Raw genomic sequence first — 17,083 nt, 5'->3', positions numbered from 1 at the left:
AAGTTTAGTTTCTTACTTGACCTTCTTGATTGGGGTGAAACCAGGAACTCCTTTTTTCCTTTGGCTTGAACAGTTCACTAGTACCCCATTCACACGATCATAAACATACTTTAGCTAAGGGACCTTTATTCACTGCGACAAATCAATTCACGATCCTCCGCGCGTTGCGTGTGCTTGTGACCCAAGAGCGCGGGCTGATTTGCCGATTGCAGAGGGACCTTTATGCTAGCCGTGTGAATGAGGCATAAATCTCCCAAGTTCACCTTTTACCAAATAAGCACTGCCACCTATTGGGAAAACATATAAAATAGCGCAACAGAAAACAAGGACAAGAAGTAAACAGGACAGGTGCTATACACCTATTGGGACATGTGCAAAACTGAGGTGTAATCAGTTTCGATGTTGAGTGGTTAGACAAATACCTTTGTTGAACCCATTCAACCACACTGTTGGCATACATGTGTCAAATTTCCTCGCTTTCGGTTTGTGATGCTTCGGGACAAAAAAAGTTCTTGCATTTGTGACGTTTCACCGGGCTTGTCATTTCCCAGACTGTGCGAACCTTTTTCAAGACCGCTAGAAAAGTGGGTTTTTATAACTTCTTTCTATTCCTGGCACACTCCGATTAATCACGTGACATCAAGGTGTCCGAATCATAATGTCACGTAATGTCACGGCGTTAAGTCATGACGTCACGTGGGCTCTTTTACAAAAAGAAAAATATTTACTTGGTTTTACTCCAGGGTAAGGGTTTTGTACCTTGGCGTTCGAAAACCTGCCCGTGTCCAGTGTTTTTCTATCGATGTTGTCACGTGACACAACCCTCCATAGTAACTCGGATCCATTTGGGATAAGATTTGGAACGCAGCCATGATATCACGGGACTTGGCTTGGTCGTGACACCGCTCGACGTGGTGGCACGACGTCACATTGCGACTTGACACCCAACATTGCTACAGACAATTCTACTAGGGTGAGAGAACACAGAGGAAAATGAGTCTTCATGTTTAAGCAGTTCCGGCGGTAGAGCCCACCGAGACCACCCAAACAACGAGAGCAACGCATGCCCCTTCCCTCTTCTACCTTGCCAAATCTTTTGAAATGCCCGTTGAGCGGGGGTCTCAAACTCATTTGGGTGTGCGGGCCATATAGCACACCCCCCCAAAAGTCGAAGGCCGACGGGTGATACTTGTTAAAAAGAAGCAGCAATGGTGTTTCAATTTGCAAAGCAGCCGACTCTCCCAGCGACATCCCAGATTCTCTGGGGAGGGGCCTCGTGCTCTCTGCTTTTTGTAAGCTCGCCATCTTGCCAGTGACATCTTTGATTTACATATACGTCTACTTTGGGCCCACACCTGGGACTCAAGTCTGGACACTTGGCGAAAAAGTGGGCAAGAAATACGGCAGCCATGGTTGGCCGGTGCCAAAAGTCAAGTGCGGTGCTAACCAATCACGGCAGCCCAATTCCTCGCCGACTTTTTCACCAAGTGTCCAGATTAAGCCCCTAATGCGATAAAAATAATTAAAACGCTAACATTTTGGCAGTTTTAAATAGAACGAAAGAAACCACGCTATCGTTGCCCTTTCCCACAGTTTACTAGGCTTGCAAGTTGCGGAAACCAATATCTTTTCATACAGCAGTCTGCTTTCCTGACAATGTTTACAGCAGGATTATAAGAAAATACATATATTTAAAATATATTTCCTGATGGCCAGAAACCAGAGCTCATAGCTTTATCTTTGGCAGTTGCTCCTGCTGAGTGAGGGTTCATGCAGCCGAGGTGCTTTTTTGAGCAAAGCTCGCGCTTGTAGCCCTGTGGTGGTATTGTTGTTCCGGTTGATTTACATGAGAAAGGGCCAAGAGTCAAATATCTAATTGAAACAATGCTCAGTCAAACAATATATTGCAAAATGTGCAAACACATTATATGAGCAGAGCTTTTTTTTCGAGCGGAAATGAATCATCGACAATTTGCAACAATTATTAATAGCACATGTAGTACCCGAGGCATGGGGACGGGGGCTCGCAGCTTCAAGATGCTTGCGGGCCGCAGCCCAGAGAGTCGGGGGCCGCATGCGGCCCGCAAGCCACGTGTTTGAGGCCACGTGTTTGAAGGGCAACTCTGATTCATTTTTTTTTTTTTTAAAAAACAGTGCAGTCCTCTTCAGTATCACCTAGGAAGACCACACATAAAATATTACGACATAGTTCTGTCTAATTGTTTTCTAAAGTTTTTGTTCAGTATTTTAGATCAGAAAAGAAACAAATGCAGTGTATAAAGTACGGAAACAAGAAATGACCCGTCGACATACCCACCACCAAGCGGTGGAAAAGGCAGCGCATACTAGAAAGGTGTAGTGGGATAAGGCACCGACGAGCGGCGAGCGTAGAAAGGTCCCGGATGTACGCAGCAACGCTGCGGTCGTATACGGGCTCGAGGATTTGACGGGTTTTGAGCTTTCTGAAGGCCTTCGGCAAGTAGGTTTGGCTTGCGGTTTGGCCGTTTGGCGGTATGGCAGTGTTAAGTGGTTCCCTTTCTGAATTGATCTTTACCCCGTGTTTGCTGTCGTTTGTGGGCAATGCAGTGTCATGCCGAATTAGTGTTTAATCGTGCAGCAAATGCAATGCGAGCCGTCCTAGCTGCCTGCTTCATACAGCCTATCCAAAACGTGCTTTAGTGGCGCCCTCTCGAGCCGTTGACACGGAGTGCGGCAGCCGTGAGCGCTCGCTGAGCTCACTACCTCTCCTCTAGTTCACGGTCTCTTAAGCGACCAAGGACGTCTCGATGGAGGTTCTTTTTTGCTTCTTTTTGTAATTTTAATTTGCCTATAACTTTTAAAACAAAGCGAAATTTGAGAAAAGAAAAGTTTTATTAAGTTACTACGTTCAGTGCGCTCAGGTTCGGTGTAAACTCAAAACCAGTAAAAACGTCCTTGCAGGGCCCCTTTAAACGGTCAGACAGACTTTGCAACTCGCCAAGTTACCGCAATCAGCTGACTTGAGAGGGTGAATTGAGGTGCAACTAACAGTGCAACCAAGGCTACGCCGTGGACGTAGCCAACATTGAGCTAAGCGTCATCATCACTGCCCCCTTTTACTTCTCCGGGCAAGCGTAACGGGTGACGTCAGCAACGTTTCCTTTCGGCGCTCCTGGGCAGCGCACTTTTTGGGAGCCGTCTGGTTGCCCCGCCGTTACCGCCGTCTCCTGTGTCACAACTGCCGTGTCGTCACTACGAACTCTATGTGCGCAGACTTATGCCGCAGTTGTTCAGATGCCGTTGAATGTCGTTGACACCAAAACACGGTGAAGTGTGCAGTGCAGACGACACTTGCGCTTGGGACACACCCGCCCCAGTCCCGCTCGTCGTGTAGGGGATCACGTGACATCTCGTGCCACGTTAAAGCCATGTTCTTGGCGGCCCGAGGCCAGTGTTGCCAGACGGAGCCGAAGTTTTGGTTTCGATTTTTGCTCTTGTTTAAAATTAGATGTAAAAACATATATACCATCTTTTGCAAAGCAAATGAAGTAGTATCTTTTACTAGGGCTTTTTAATGCGAAATCGCTCATTATCCCGAAATCTTCGGAATTGAGCGAAGGTGCCCTTTAACCACCATATATATATATTTTTTTTAACTGAATGTTTTAAATTAATTTTATTACTAATTTCTAGATCTTATTGTTTTTCATAAAGTACAAGGTCGAACAACATAAATTCACCTTTCTGGGGCAAAGAAAAAGCAAACCGACTCAGAAATCCCCCAAACGAAACTTTCCCACATGCCGTCAACGAGTGTCAGTGTGAGGCAAAACGTTGCTCTACACATAAGAATGAAATCGACAACCCAGTGGGGAGAGGTAGGGGGCAAATCGAAACTGAAACAACGCAGGAGCGTGCCCTCTGGCATGGCACTCAAAGGTTTAAAAAGATGAATCACGGTTTGACCGGAGTCCGTCTCCACAGGACCCTGCTGTCCCCGGATGCCCAGACGGACGACCAGCTAGTCGAGTTGCTGCGTACCACCTGGAGCCGACACGGCCTGGAGTCTGTCGAGCGCGACTCGTACGACGTGCTGCTCTCCTTCCCCGACGCTGTGCGCCCAAACAGGCTCGAGATCCGCGACGGCGCCACCCGGGAGATGGTGTCCAGCTTTGACCTGTTCAGCGCTGAGCACAAACCCTACGTGGCCTACGCTCCGGCCGGCTCGATCGAGGTGGGTGTCTCCGACTCGCGTTTGGCCAATGCTGCCTGGAATAGCAATGTTTCGTTAAGACCGATCCTGTCAATACGGATTCCCCGCTACGTGGTCAATTTTTTTGGGAACGAACTGGGTAAATATGCGCATTTTTGTCTCGTCATTACAGACAATGCGCATGACGAACACCTTTTGAGGTTATGGAGGTGTCCATATTAACGAGACGTCGCTGCATCATATTTTCCAGTCTATAAAAGGCCGGTTTCACAAAAAAGATGGTGCATAAGTTGCTACTTTGTAGAAGTCGCCCATTTTTGGGGAGTGCTGCGGAGGATGATGCGCACAGTCGTTTTGTACCACCTAGCCTAACAAATAGAAAGAACAAAAGGCCCCCCCCCCCCCCCTCCCTCCCTGCCCTTCTAAGCCTATTTCTTTCCCCTCTGCGTTTTCGTAACTATCACCAGGCCGGCGGGGTATCCCCTGGGGGATCGGGCGAATGAAAAAATAAAAGCACGCACACTCCTTCCCCTACCCCTGGCTAGCGAGTTGCCAATTTTTCTACGGTGAAACATCGTCGGCGTTACCCCAACATTGGATCCTTTGGGAGACGGGGAAATAGAACCATTAATGTTGTCATTGTCGACACGATTAGACACACCGTTGGCGGGAAGCTGGCACAACGGTCGCGCATGCAGCCACGAACGCGCATGTCCAAGTGCAAACGCCGCCGCCTTTTTCCGGCAGGGCCCAGTGGTGTACGCCAGCCACCTGGGCCACCGGGAGGTGGACGCGCTGCACGAACTCAACGTCACCCTGGAAGGCAGCGTGCTGCTGGCACGGCTGGGGCTCTATCCTCCCGCCTACCAGGTGAGTTGTTTTATCCACCCGCCTTTATCCATCCGCCTATCCACTGGTGCGCTGCCTGCAATGCATCTTCGACTGCTGTGTTTACCGCGTCCTCAAAAGTAGTCCTTTGATTTCCGCCCGACAACGCTACAGCATTGTTGCGTTGTTGCCGGTCGTGATCCTGACGACTTCGCGGCGTTGGTGGTGGATGTTGCGGACGCCTGTTCTGCCGCACGTCACACTCCACCTTGACAGGCCACGGAAGCTTCGGCAGTCGGAAGTTGGGACGCTGCGACGATGACGACACTTGTATTTTCGCCCGTGCCTTTTGTTTGGACTTGCTTGGCTAACTGCCTGCCAGGATCACGACATCCGACAGCCAGACACTGCGGCTTTTAGACATCACTCGTTGCCCCTTCAAGACCACTTTTGATGCGCGGGGGGAGTGGGACACTAAACAGACCGGTCTGAGACTCATTCCAATCACCGTAGAAGCCGGGTGGACGGGCCACCAAGGTGGCAAAGATCTGCCGGGCTCTTTAGTGTTCAGATTTCAGTCGGTTTAAAGAACAAGGAGATTAAAATTATCACTTCGATGGCATGTTGCAAGCTGAGCTTGAAGGTATGGTCCCTGCATCTATAATATTCTTGGGTTTAGTTTACAGGATAACTATGCTAAATGTTTGACTTTTCATCATGCGCATAGTTAATGCAAGATTTTGTTTCTTTAACCATTCACTAACTAAAAGTAACAATGCATGCAAAACAAAGAGAAGGAGCAGAAGAACGCCGCAGATGTGCGTAACATTCTTATATGTGGCATTTTTAAAAGTTTTATTTAAAGGTCGGAGCCAGTCATCGCGCAGTTTGTTTCATGACGATGGGGGTGAAATGAAAATCTGTCTGGCACAATTCTCAGCTTCGGAGCCTGATTCGAAGCGGAAGTTCGGCTGTCTCCTGCTCAAAATATTTGGCGTCAAGAGTGTAATTACGCAAATTCGCCTGCCACGTCAAAATTACAACCGACATTCATTTGGCTTGCGCAGCCCTTTGCGTGGTTGAGCAGCCCGCTAAACTTTATAAACTCTAACGTCGGGATGCGACCACCCGCGCTGAGCAAATTGCCTGCTCGCTGTCAGAAACAGGCAAGCCACTAGAAGCATGCTTTTATTCACCCTCCCAGTGGTGCCCCCTTGTTGTTGCTACAATTTACCACACAGGATTTTCCTCTCTGCTCCAGATTGGCTTGGCGCAGCTGGTGGGTGCCAAGGCACTGCTGCTATACCCTGATCCAGCAGAGTTCCACCCGACGTTGGCGCAGAACACCGTGGCGTCGTCACCCTGGTGGCTTCCCAACGACGGCACTCCGTCCCTCTCGGCCCTGGCCAACATTTTGGGAGACCCCCAGACGCCGGGGTACCCCGCCACGAGTGCGTGATGCAGCCGGAGGGCCTCTTTTATCTGTCGACCCTGCTCGCACAAAAATCCCCTTAATCTTGGGTTTTCAAACCGGGTTCCTACAAACTGAGGTACGCTCGTGGGTTCTCAGAGCCTCGAAATTTCCTCCATTGCCCCTGCCCCCAAGTTAAGTGTCTTTCCAGTTCAAGTATCATTGAGGCAGATTTTAGCCATTCATCATGCAAACAATGTGAACCCAACGCTTCCTAGCATGCGCTTTATTGTTTTCACGCTCTGTAGGCCTCAGCACTGCCCTGCTACATCAATGCTGACACTAAAGAAGGTTCCTCAGTTATCAGTCAGTAGAGATAGGAGTTCCTCAAGATTGCAATTTCAGAACCGCTGCCCTAGGTCATTCCTGACAGCCAGTCGAAACCAGTGAAAATTTGTGACTACATTGTCAATCTCTAGGGAAAATATAGGGAATGTCCAAAATCGCTGGAGGATCTAAAATTTAGGTAATGGCTAGGCAAAATCTAGGGAGCAGTTTATAGAGGTTGTACTGTCAGTGAGCAAGCTCTTTTTTGTGCTTCCACCTTGATACTTCTTTTTTCAACAGGCAGTGCTCATCGACTGCCAGAAGACCAGCTGGCATTGCCGCAGATCCCGGTGCAAACGATCAGCGCCAGCGTGGCTCGTCTGATACTCGAGTGAGCTCACCACCTTGCTACTGTTTCGTGCCTCAGTAGCTCTCTTTCTTGCTGAAGGGACGCAGCAGCAAATATCTATGTTCGAGTATATGGGTCGAGAATGTACTGGTCCCTCGTTATAACAAACTCGCTTTTTTCAAATTATTGCTTTTATCGAAGTTTAACGTGGTCCTGACCAAAATGCACACATTTTTAACCGGATTATTTGAAGTGTGTTGGCGGTCGACCACGCTTATTATGAAGGCCGCGGTGCCGAAAGCATGCAATCCTACACAGAGGAACATGAAGACCCTTGCTTTCCTTCCTTCTTTTTCACCAAGGCAAACGGCAAACTGGGAAAACGGAGTAAGTGGTGACGGAGGGCAGAGCGCGCAGAGCTTGCTGAGCGCCGCTTCCAATGCCAATGCACCGATGTAGGCAGGGAGCAGCGTGAACTTCCTGACGCTGCTCAGTGCACCCGCGGCTGACGCTGCCTGACCCCTGTCGGAATTGGGTCAAGGGAGCGGTGGAGCCCAGAGGAGACAACCTTTTTGGGAGCCCCCAAAGTGCACGCCTGCGTGGGTGTGCCTGCAACATACTACATGCACACTTGCGTTGTATGGGAGATTGAGAGCGTTTACCGAAAGTCGCTTAGATCTGCAAGGTTGAGAAAAGTGGCCAGCCCAAGTCCGAAATCGCCAAAGAATTTAACATTCCGGCATCGGCTGTTCGACACTGTCCGCCACCAGTTTACAGGACGAGCAAGGCATATTGGACGGGTTCAAGAAGTTTCTCATGCACAAGAAAGCTTGCCCGCGACCCAAGGATGCAAGATAGCCAACTCCTCCACACACGTCGGATTTTTTCTTGCGAGCATGCTTGCCGAGCCGGCACACGATTTCCATAGCGGCAACAATCTGTACAGGATGGCGTGAAAACATGTTGTTAAAGCCACTGAGGATAACTTTGATTCGTTCGCGCTTGTCGATGGGGACGTTTCCGTTGGTGCTACTGCCATGGATGCTGTGATCATGGACCTTGCGTGCGGCCAGGGTAAACGCGAAGTGGCGTCAGAGAGCCACCTTGGGAAACGCCGACAACTGCGGAGACACGAATCATCCTATGCCTGCCTCGAAACAAAGTGGAGTGCAGTGGCGGGGACAGTGTTCTTACGATGCCCGCAGCAGTTCGAAGAGAACTCATTCCTAAATGAAATTATCGGCAAATTCCACTTCATTATTTTTTTACTCGGTAAATGCTGCCGCAAGATGTACATAATCAAGGTTTGTTTGATTAAATATAAGTTCAGAGTGTTCCGCTGTGTTCCTGTGTTCCGCTGTGTTCCCATCCACCTTCAAGGCTGTCGGCTTTGTTTTATTGGCTTTATCGCTTTCACCGAATTATTTATATAAAATTTTTTTGCCGTCCTGTTGACTTTCTTTATAACGAGGGATAACTGTACTAGTACTCAAGTATTTTGGAATTTTAGGAAGTACTCGAGCAAAGTTAACTTGATACCATTTAGGCCGAGTTCAACTGGGGCAAACTTTTACTCTGGCTGGGGTCAATTTGGGCTGTGTCTGGCTCAAGTTGAGTTGGGCTGGTTCAGGTCCGGGTTTCACTTGGGCCAAGCCTGATTTGGGCCAAGTCAGGACCGAGTTCCACTTTGGCAGAGTTTCACCTGGGCCGGGTCCAGTCTCGGCAGTGTCAAGCCGTTTGGGGCGTTCAAAACGCATCCTGTGCAGCGCTTCTTTTTCTGCAAGTGCGGCGTCCTAAGCACGGCGTGTTCCGCCTGATCCTCGCAGGAAGCTGGGCGGGGTCCCCGTGGAGAAGAGCATGCCCGGCAGCTTCCCTGGCCTGGACTACCGGGTGGGTGGGGGCTCCCACGTGGCAGACCTCCAGGTGCACAACCGGCTGCAGAACCACACCGTCCACAACCTGGTCGGGTACATCCGGGGAAAGGTGGAGCCAGGTGAGGAAGGCACCGTGACGTCTTTTGACGAATCGGTAGAGCATCCGGCTCTTCAGGCCCGCTTTAGACGCGGCGTTCTTTCCCGTTGTCTTGTCGACGCAGCACCATCAGTCGCACCTTCAACCAAATTGCTACAATTTGCCATTATTATTATTGTTTACTTGCATCATCTAGACATGCAGTTACGCTGAAAAAATCACGTTTTGATATGTTTAAATGGTGTTGAGAATACTGACTCATCTCCCTGAAACAATTCAGTCATGAAAACTATCCATTTCAAACCAAAGCCAAGTTAAAAACCTTGGCTTTAGTTGTCATCATCACCACCACAAGAGGGTCGCATGAAAATATTGCGTCTCTGATTGGCCGCTGCCACATCAAACGTCTCCTAGTTGCCCGAGTTGCTCTCCCATTTCGAGCCAGACCTGATCCGAGCAATTTGTGTTGCAGTGCGAGGATCTAGGGAAAGCTAGGGAACAACTCGCCAGAAACCCCGAAATTGCTGGGGAAATTGCTCCGTCTGAAGGGGGCCTTAGTCCTACAACAACTACCTAAGCTGAAATCCACTTTTCCAAGTGTGGCACCGTATGTGCTATTTTTCGATTGCAGATCGCTACGTGCTGGTCGGCAGTGCCCGTGACTCCTGGGGCCAGTCGGAGCTGGGCGGGACGGCCGTGCTCCTCGAGCTCACCGCTGTCTTCGGGCAGCTCCTCAAAGAAGGTGAGGGGAGGGGCCGTTTTGAGATCTCTCTTACTTCTTGTCCCTCCTACGGCTACCAAATAACAATGGGGCTTCACACTTTCCAGAGTCTTGCTCTCACTATAACATACAACACATATTGTGTCTATCTCTTAAAATTGAGCCCTGTATGCCTTTGTTGTTAACACTCCTGTTCTCGCCTCAAACAGTTAAGATCTTCCCCGGGAACTGCCAGACACCTTTTCCTTATGCCACGTTTTTGTGACCTGTTCATTGCTAAAACTGATTTCTCTCGCATTCTTCTCCCCCACTCTTTACTTTCTGCTTCTTTTACTATCTTTTCCACTTGAACTAGTCTTTTCTTCACCAGCCTGGCCAACGTGATCTTTCAAAGACCGAGCGCAAGGTTCAGAAAGGCACTTCCGTTTCACGGCTGCACGTGCGGGCTGAGCACGCCACTTGCTCCGGTTTGCAGGGTGGCGCCCTCGACGTTCCATCCTGTTCTGCAGCTGGGGAGCGGGGGAGTTCAATTCCGTGGGATCCACAGAGTGGCTCGAGGTCGGTACCGCCCCATCCCCCGTCTGTTTTGCGGCAACGTTGAACTGTAAACACGCGCCTTCGACTGGTGTGTTAACCGCGTTTGAAAAAGTGGTCCCTCAAGGTTCTGCCCGATGACGTTGCCGAAGTGTCATGCTGTCGCTGGTCACGATCCTGGCAGTGTCGTAGCGGCGGTAGTAGATGTGGCAGACGCCTATGTCGCTCTCGAGCTCGATGGTCCACAGAATTTTTGGCAGCCAGGAGTTGGGATGCCGCGACGACGGCAGCGCCTTGTTCTCTCATACTTTTTTTTCAAAACTTGTACGCCCAACTGCCAGGATCACGACATCCGACAGCTTAACACGCCGGCTGTTTCGACATCGGTTCTTGCCACGTCGGGAGCACTTTCGACATGTGGACAGAATAGGACGCTAAGCGCACTCGTTGGAGACGCGTTCCTTGCACCGTAGTGTCACCGCTCAAGAGCTGAACGTGCGTCCCGCTTTTCCAGGAGCACATGAAGCTTCTGCACGGCCGTGCCGTGGCTTACATCGATCTGGAGACTCCCGTCATGGGTGAGCACTTCTTGCACGTTTCGTCGTCTGCGTAGGCTTCACGCAATGTTTGTAAGACGGCCAAATGAGGTTGGTGTTTGGGCGTGTGTTTGGTGTTAGAAAGCGTCCCTCAAAGGCTTTCTGGGAATACAGAACTGAGGTCGGCTTTGTTGCCTCCATCAAAGGGTCTAAGGCAAGGGTTGGCAACGGCGGCCCTTGCACGCCAGCAAAAATTACCTCCCCCCCCGCTATGCCCCCACTCACCACCTCCAAACACAGACTCCAGGACATGAGGATCTTTTGTTGCAAGCTTGGTATAGTTGGACATAGGTAGGTACATTAACTCTGAACAAGTTCGAAAGATTTGCAAGATAGGTTTTGCTGATTGGCTGATCCCCAAACAGGCAATAAGCTGAAAAATGCATTTGCAACAAACGAATTTGACAAGTTTTGCGGTGGCCTCCCTTGGTTAGTTTTTAAATACAGAATTTCGCAGTGGCCTTGATCGCTATGTTCGCTATGGCATGCATATACCTATTATCTGCGAACATACTTTTTGAAGATAAAGACCATGAAATGAAACGTGGGTCTTGAAAAAGATGGATAAGGGTACCTCCCAAATGTTTTAAGACTCTCAGTTAAGAGTTCTAATGTGGATGTTTTAGTCATGTGCGAATAGTGGATTTTGAGTTTGAAGTGAATAGTGGTTTTGGCTGCATATTTTCTCTAAGCCTTTCACCGCTGCACGACGCTTAACGGGACAATGAAGACGATTTTATTTAATTTTTTAAATGGTGTTTTAATGCTTCTTGGGAACATAGCATGCCGCCCAATTTTTTGTAGACATTTATGACGCATATTTATGTGCCGACGAAAGAAGTAAAGAAACCGAAACCGAACCATCTCCAGTCTCGTTTCTGGGCCTCCGAAAACGGAGGTGACGTAGGGAGTGACGTCAAGTGTGAATAGTCGGTATCGGTAGTATTTAGGAGATTGAGACTCTGGTTACCGCGGTGGGTTATAACAGCGCGGTGGCGCGGTCGTTGCGCCGACTCTGTCAACATGGACGAATGCCGCTCTCGCGAGCGAGTTCGGGCTTCCGTTCAGTGACCGAACACCAATGCAACGGGACTACGTGTGTGGCGGCCACTGCCATCACCCGACGGAGATTGCCCAGCCGGCGACGAGCGGCCCGCATGCCGAAGGATGGACGCGGGGGAGATGCCGAAGGGAAAGCGGCAGCAATCCCGCCGTTCCGGGATCTGGTTCCTCCGCGGACGTCCTCTTTTTGTCGTCAAAGAACACGAACAGCTACCCACACGTGAAAACTAGCGTCGCCCAAACGAATACTGGTCTTCAGTCGACCGTTAGAACAGCCATCTACAGCTACCATTTTGCAAAATCTTTCGAGTACCGTGTTCTTTTTTAATTTTAATTTGTTGGCCCATAGTTGCTCGTTGCCGGTTTCGCGTCCAGCGTAGCAGAGAAAAAACAATGATGCTGCTTTATTTACGGTTTAGTAATCATTTCCGATCCGATTGATGGTTATTCAAGCGGAAATTAGAACTGTATTTCTAAAAATCGCGAACTAAAATGTGACCGAGGGCACGTTTCTCGTTTCGACCAATCGCTGACGCGTCTCTTGTGACGTCGCGTTCCTTGGCCCCGCATCGGTCACGTGAGCTCCGCTTCTCCTGGCTTCTCCCGCAACTCTTGGGGCGTCGCCCCAGTCGATCCCGGTACGATTATTACCGCGACTGTTTAATTGATTTGCGCAGCACACAAGCGCCGGTTTCGGCTGAAATTTGGGCAACGTGGCCTGAGACGTGCCTGGGACCCAGTTCAATCGCCAAAAAGATATCCGAAATTGCCTTCATTGTCCCTTTAAACGATAACCAAGCTGAACTCGTAAAACTTGTTTCCAAGATTTCACTTGTCCATTTCTAAACTAAATTATTTTTATCCATCTATTGACTGTGGCCTCAGGAAGTTCAATGCTTACATTTGGTTGGCAAGTAAACAACGCATTTGACATAAAATAAAAGCCTATGAAATGCCCAGCCATATCTAATCGAGGGGACTTATAAATTTTGTTATATACAAAATACCTTTTCTCCAGTTACGAACGATTGATGCAGGTTGTCGGGATAGCTCTGCCTAACGTATACTCACGCGTAATAGCCAGTCTTATTTTGAAAATTTTACTGAAATCTAGATATCGACATTCACAAAATCTTCATTAAAGGGGCCCTCCAACAGTATTTGCACGTTGACTTTTTTTTGCGGTTTCTACGCGCTAGTGGCCCCGGAAACCCAGTGGACAACGAAAGAGTTTAAAAATATTAGCGCATCATATTTTAATTTGACAGCTCGGAAACACCTCCTCCGACGGTGGCGCCGCGAGGTGCCGAATGCGCGCGCATAACGGCGCTCCCTTTCACAATACGTCACATTCTCTTGGTTTTGTGATTGGCGAGAGCCGTCCCAGGAATTTTGAAGCGAAATAAAGTATATTGCACGTTAACCGTCATTATTTCTCTAACAAGCCCTTTTTATAGAGCTACTAAAGTTGCGAAGTAAAGTTCAAAAAGGGCGAAAACAACGCTTCGTCGCTCATGCGCGCCTCCAGCGGAGCCCGCGACATACCATCGCGAGCAGACGACAAGTGATCCGGGCAGGCAACGCGCATCGTATTTTCACTTGTGCGCCCCCGGTCCCGGTCAACTAAAAGCAGTAAGAGGAGCCAGGGTCTTTTAGTGCTGTGACAGACTTTTCACTGTTCGGGTGAAGTGCAGCGACGGGACCCAGCTTATATGGTGCCCGACCGCTCACCAGTTTGTACCTCCTACTCGCCGAGGTGGCCCCGGTGGCGGAGTTGCGGGAGACGAGTCTTCCGCGGCTGTCGACGCGGACTAAGGCAGAGACGCGTCGCGGCGCTTGCGCGGAGTGTCCTCGTACGGCGCGACGCCCAGATCCGCACTCAAAATCCGATAAGCCCGGTAAATTCATCGATGATGGCAACCCGATCCCAAAGCTACGATGGTTGCAGCTAGGCCTAATGGCCGACGAGCCGACCGGGCCGACGGGCTATCAGCCAAACTCGCGTCCAATTGGCCAACCGCTTTGCTCCAATCGCTAAACTGTTTCATTTTACGTCATGAAGCGGAATGTTTTGCTTATTTAAAGTTGTTTTCTGGAATATTTATTTTGCTAATAACTCACAAAATATTGCGAATTTCTGTGATATGTTTTTTCTCCTCGGTGTTCCTGCTTTCATAGAGCTCCGTTTCAGCGCGAACTTCAAACCGGTCAAAAGATTGTTGGTGGGCCCCTTTAATTTTTAAATACGCCAGACGTGCACGGGCACCATCCCACTTTGGAAGTGTGCTTTCCTCCTAAGCATGCTGCTGTAATATTTGTACTTTTCCAAGTGTTGAACGCAGCGTTTTAGCCCCATTGAACACGCTTCTTACCAAGCAGCGATGCACTGGAGTGAAGCGACACTCGCGGAAGCGAGCTCCGCAAGTGTTGCTCCTCCACGGTGCACCGTTACTCGGTAAGAAGCGGGCTTAATGGGGCTAAAACGCTGCGTTCAACACTTTGAAAAATGCATAGCAAATTGCTGGGCAATTGTGTTTCACCTGAAACGCGTGGAGTCTACGCTCTCGGCGATCTTGATCGTTTCGTTTAGCGACTGACTTAAGGCGTGGCAAGTGCGCTCGATAGCGATTCCTGGAGTGGAGATACCGGCGCTAACCAGTGTTTTAAAAGCGCGAAACAGGGTGTCAAGTTGCTATCTGCTCGACGCAGAGCGGGTGCCCTGCAGGGCTTTCCCGCCAAATGGCACTTCAATTTGCAGCGATGTGTCGTGACATGCTGAAAGGCACTCGCTTAACAATCTAAGGGGTGCCGGTTTGATTCCCGCCTGGCGCAAACGCTTTTTTATTGCGTGCCTCTGCGCCCCCACTCAAAATCGATAGGTGGCAAGCCTCGTAACCACGGTATTATCCAGGCTCCACTTTTGGGCTTCACGAAAAGCTGAACCCCTAGCCAAAGAATGTTTCATGCTAAAAATACAAATATCGCAGTTCACCTCGAAGCAAATATTGAATGACATAATATTCGAAACTACTACTATTCGAAAATTTAAATATTTGGCATCTTTTCAAGCAATATTGAATAATAAAAGTCTTACTCAGATGGGGCCCGATCAACCTTACGTTATGTGTGCCTAAATCAAGAAAGCGTCTTTTGCACATCGCTTTGAAGGGGCAGTGCAACCATTTTAATGTTGAAAGAATTGCCCGTTTGCATTTTTTATATTGTTTATGCAAGCCCAAGTGACCAAAAAAGCGTCACCTTTTCCCGAAAAACTGCTATTCTGCTACGTAATCGCAAAGCAAAAAACGAATTATTTGCCGATCTGCAGCCGCCTGTGGCAGTTACGGGAAAGAAAATGACAGCGTCTCTGGGGGATACGTGGAAGTAAAAAAAACCTGTCCCCCTCCGCTGCTACACTAGCCGTCAGCCCCGTGGCGAACCGTCCTTTGTGTCGATCGATCGCCGCGACCTTCGATGAGGCTAATCCTTTAAAAGTCAATAATCGCGGAGGAAGCGGCTGGGGTCTGAAGAGAGGACCCAAGGGGAAACCACGTGAACCCCCAGAGTATGTCACTCGGAAGTCGGCATGGAGAGTTGAGAAGCACTTCGACCTTCGATTTGTTTCATTTTTTTTTAAATAAGAACTAGCGCTCGCAAGAAAATGCAATTTTCTGTTTTTCATTTTATAGGTGACGCAGATTAATTTCCGTAGGAATTGGCCAAAGTCTGAAAATCGTTGCACCGCCCCTTTAACTGTTATGTGACAGTTTTCTCTTTTTATTGTTATATGCTTACTCCCCCCCACCCTCCCTCCAAATCTCCGTTTCTCCTTCCGGCCTGCTCCATCTCCGCTTTGCGGTGATTTGGCCCGCTGCAGAAAAAGGGATAATGGTGTGAAACAAACAGTGAGAAGAGATGCATACAGATCTGATGATGATAAAAAAAAAAAGGCACAACAGTGCCTAAATAGGCAAAGGACACAAGGAAGAGTGCACATACAACAGCACCTTTTGTATGTACTTTATTCATTGTGTCCTTCATCTATTTTAGCACTGCTTTGCCTTTTTTAAAACATGTACCAACTACAGCCCAACCCAATGCCTTGCCAATAAGGGTAGTTGGTACATCTGCAGGAGGGGAGGATGTTTACAAGGTAGAGTAGCCAGTGTTTTTCGGGAGAAAGAGCAGCGAAATCAATTGGGTAGTTATCGTGCTGTGGTGAATCCCTTTCTGCTTGTTTTTCACTCAATGCTTCTATTTGTTTATAATTTTATTTTTCCTCGCATGTTTTCCGATATGCCGGTCGGGTGGCAGTCTCTTATGTGTGCCACGGTAATGTTGCCACCTGGTTGGTCAGTCGTAGTCGGGCGAGGTTTCAGGCATGCACATGCGACGCTCTTCTGCCTTATGTTTTCCCGTTAGTGGAGAGCATGGCTGTACCAACGTTTTTGTATAACCTTCTAAAAATGTGAAGCCATCAGCCAATGAAAGACTGCGTCTGTTTGCAGGAGCCAGTGCCCTGAGTGTTTCGGCGTCGCCCCTGCTATACCACGCCGTCTTCAACGCTACCAAGCAGGTGAGCTCTCGTGACAGTCACATCTAGTGTCACAGGCTGGGTACTTGCAGAGTACTGGAACACCAAAGTTTTCGTTGGTTAAGGTGCAATAGTGGTCCCATAGAAGAGGCATTGAAATGGCCTCCCTGCTACAAATTCTCTTGACACCACATGGCACAAATCGCCGCAAGTTTGACATTTTCACATCAATCTTTTGTGAAAAGTTCATCCAGAGGCTTCTATACGCACACTTTAGCTAAAAAAGTCACTGAAAAAAAAGTGTGCATTCCTCGTTCGAGAAGAAGGTGTCAATCGGGCTCATTGGGTGTTCTCTCGAAGCTTTTTGGCAGTTCCGGGGCTCTAAGCCAGATGCTCAGCGAGAAAATCGGCATAATTGCCAACTTTCTCGCTGAGCGTCCAACTCGGAGTCTCTGGTGGCACCTTCTTTTTGTGCGGATACTCTGGAACTGAATGTGCCCTCTCTGTCGCGGGCATAGAGTTAATATAACAATCAAGAAGAAAAGGTCTCGCGCATTC

The 17,083-nt window shown here is 49.0% G+C and overlaps 1 protein-coding gene across 1 annotated transcript in view; it reads left to right on the top strand.

Annotated features, from left to right (window-relative positions):
* The window catches only part of LOC8041556 (putative N-acetylated-alpha-linked acidic dipeptidase), a 31,320-nt gene that overhangs the window by 1,416 nt on the left and 12,821 nt on the right, over positions 1–17,083 (top strand). Inside the window, exons 2-10 of the mRNA XM_040209301.3 lie at positions 3,964–4,213; positions 4,940–5,062; positions 6,282–6,471; positions 7,059–7,149; positions 8,934–9,100; positions 9,710–9,820; positions 10,275–10,357; positions 10,848–10,911; positions 16,500–16,567. Of these exons, the coding sequence (XP_040065235.1) occupies positions 3,964–4,213; positions 4,940–5,062; positions 6,282–6,471; positions 7,059–7,149; positions 8,934–9,100; positions 9,710–9,820; positions 10,275–10,357; positions 10,848–10,911; positions 16,500–16,567 (1,147 nt within the window). The remainder of the gene's footprint in view (positions 1–3,963; positions 4,214–4,939; positions 5,063–6,281; positions 6,472–7,058; positions 7,150–8,933; positions 9,101–9,709; positions 9,821–10,274; positions 10,358–10,847; positions 10,912–16,499; positions 16,568–17,083) is intronic.

This window comes from Ixodes scapularis, unplaced genomic scaffold, assembly GCF_016920785.2.
Source record: "Ixodes scapularis isolate PalLabHiFi unplaced genomic scaffold, ASM1692078v2 PGA_scaffold4__175_contigs__length_147842914, whole genome shotgun sequence".
NCBI lineage: Eukaryota > Metazoa > Arthropoda > Arachnida > Ixodida > Ixodidae > Ixodes > Ixodes scapularis.
This window is presented reverse-complemented; position numbering and strand designations above follow the sequence as displayed.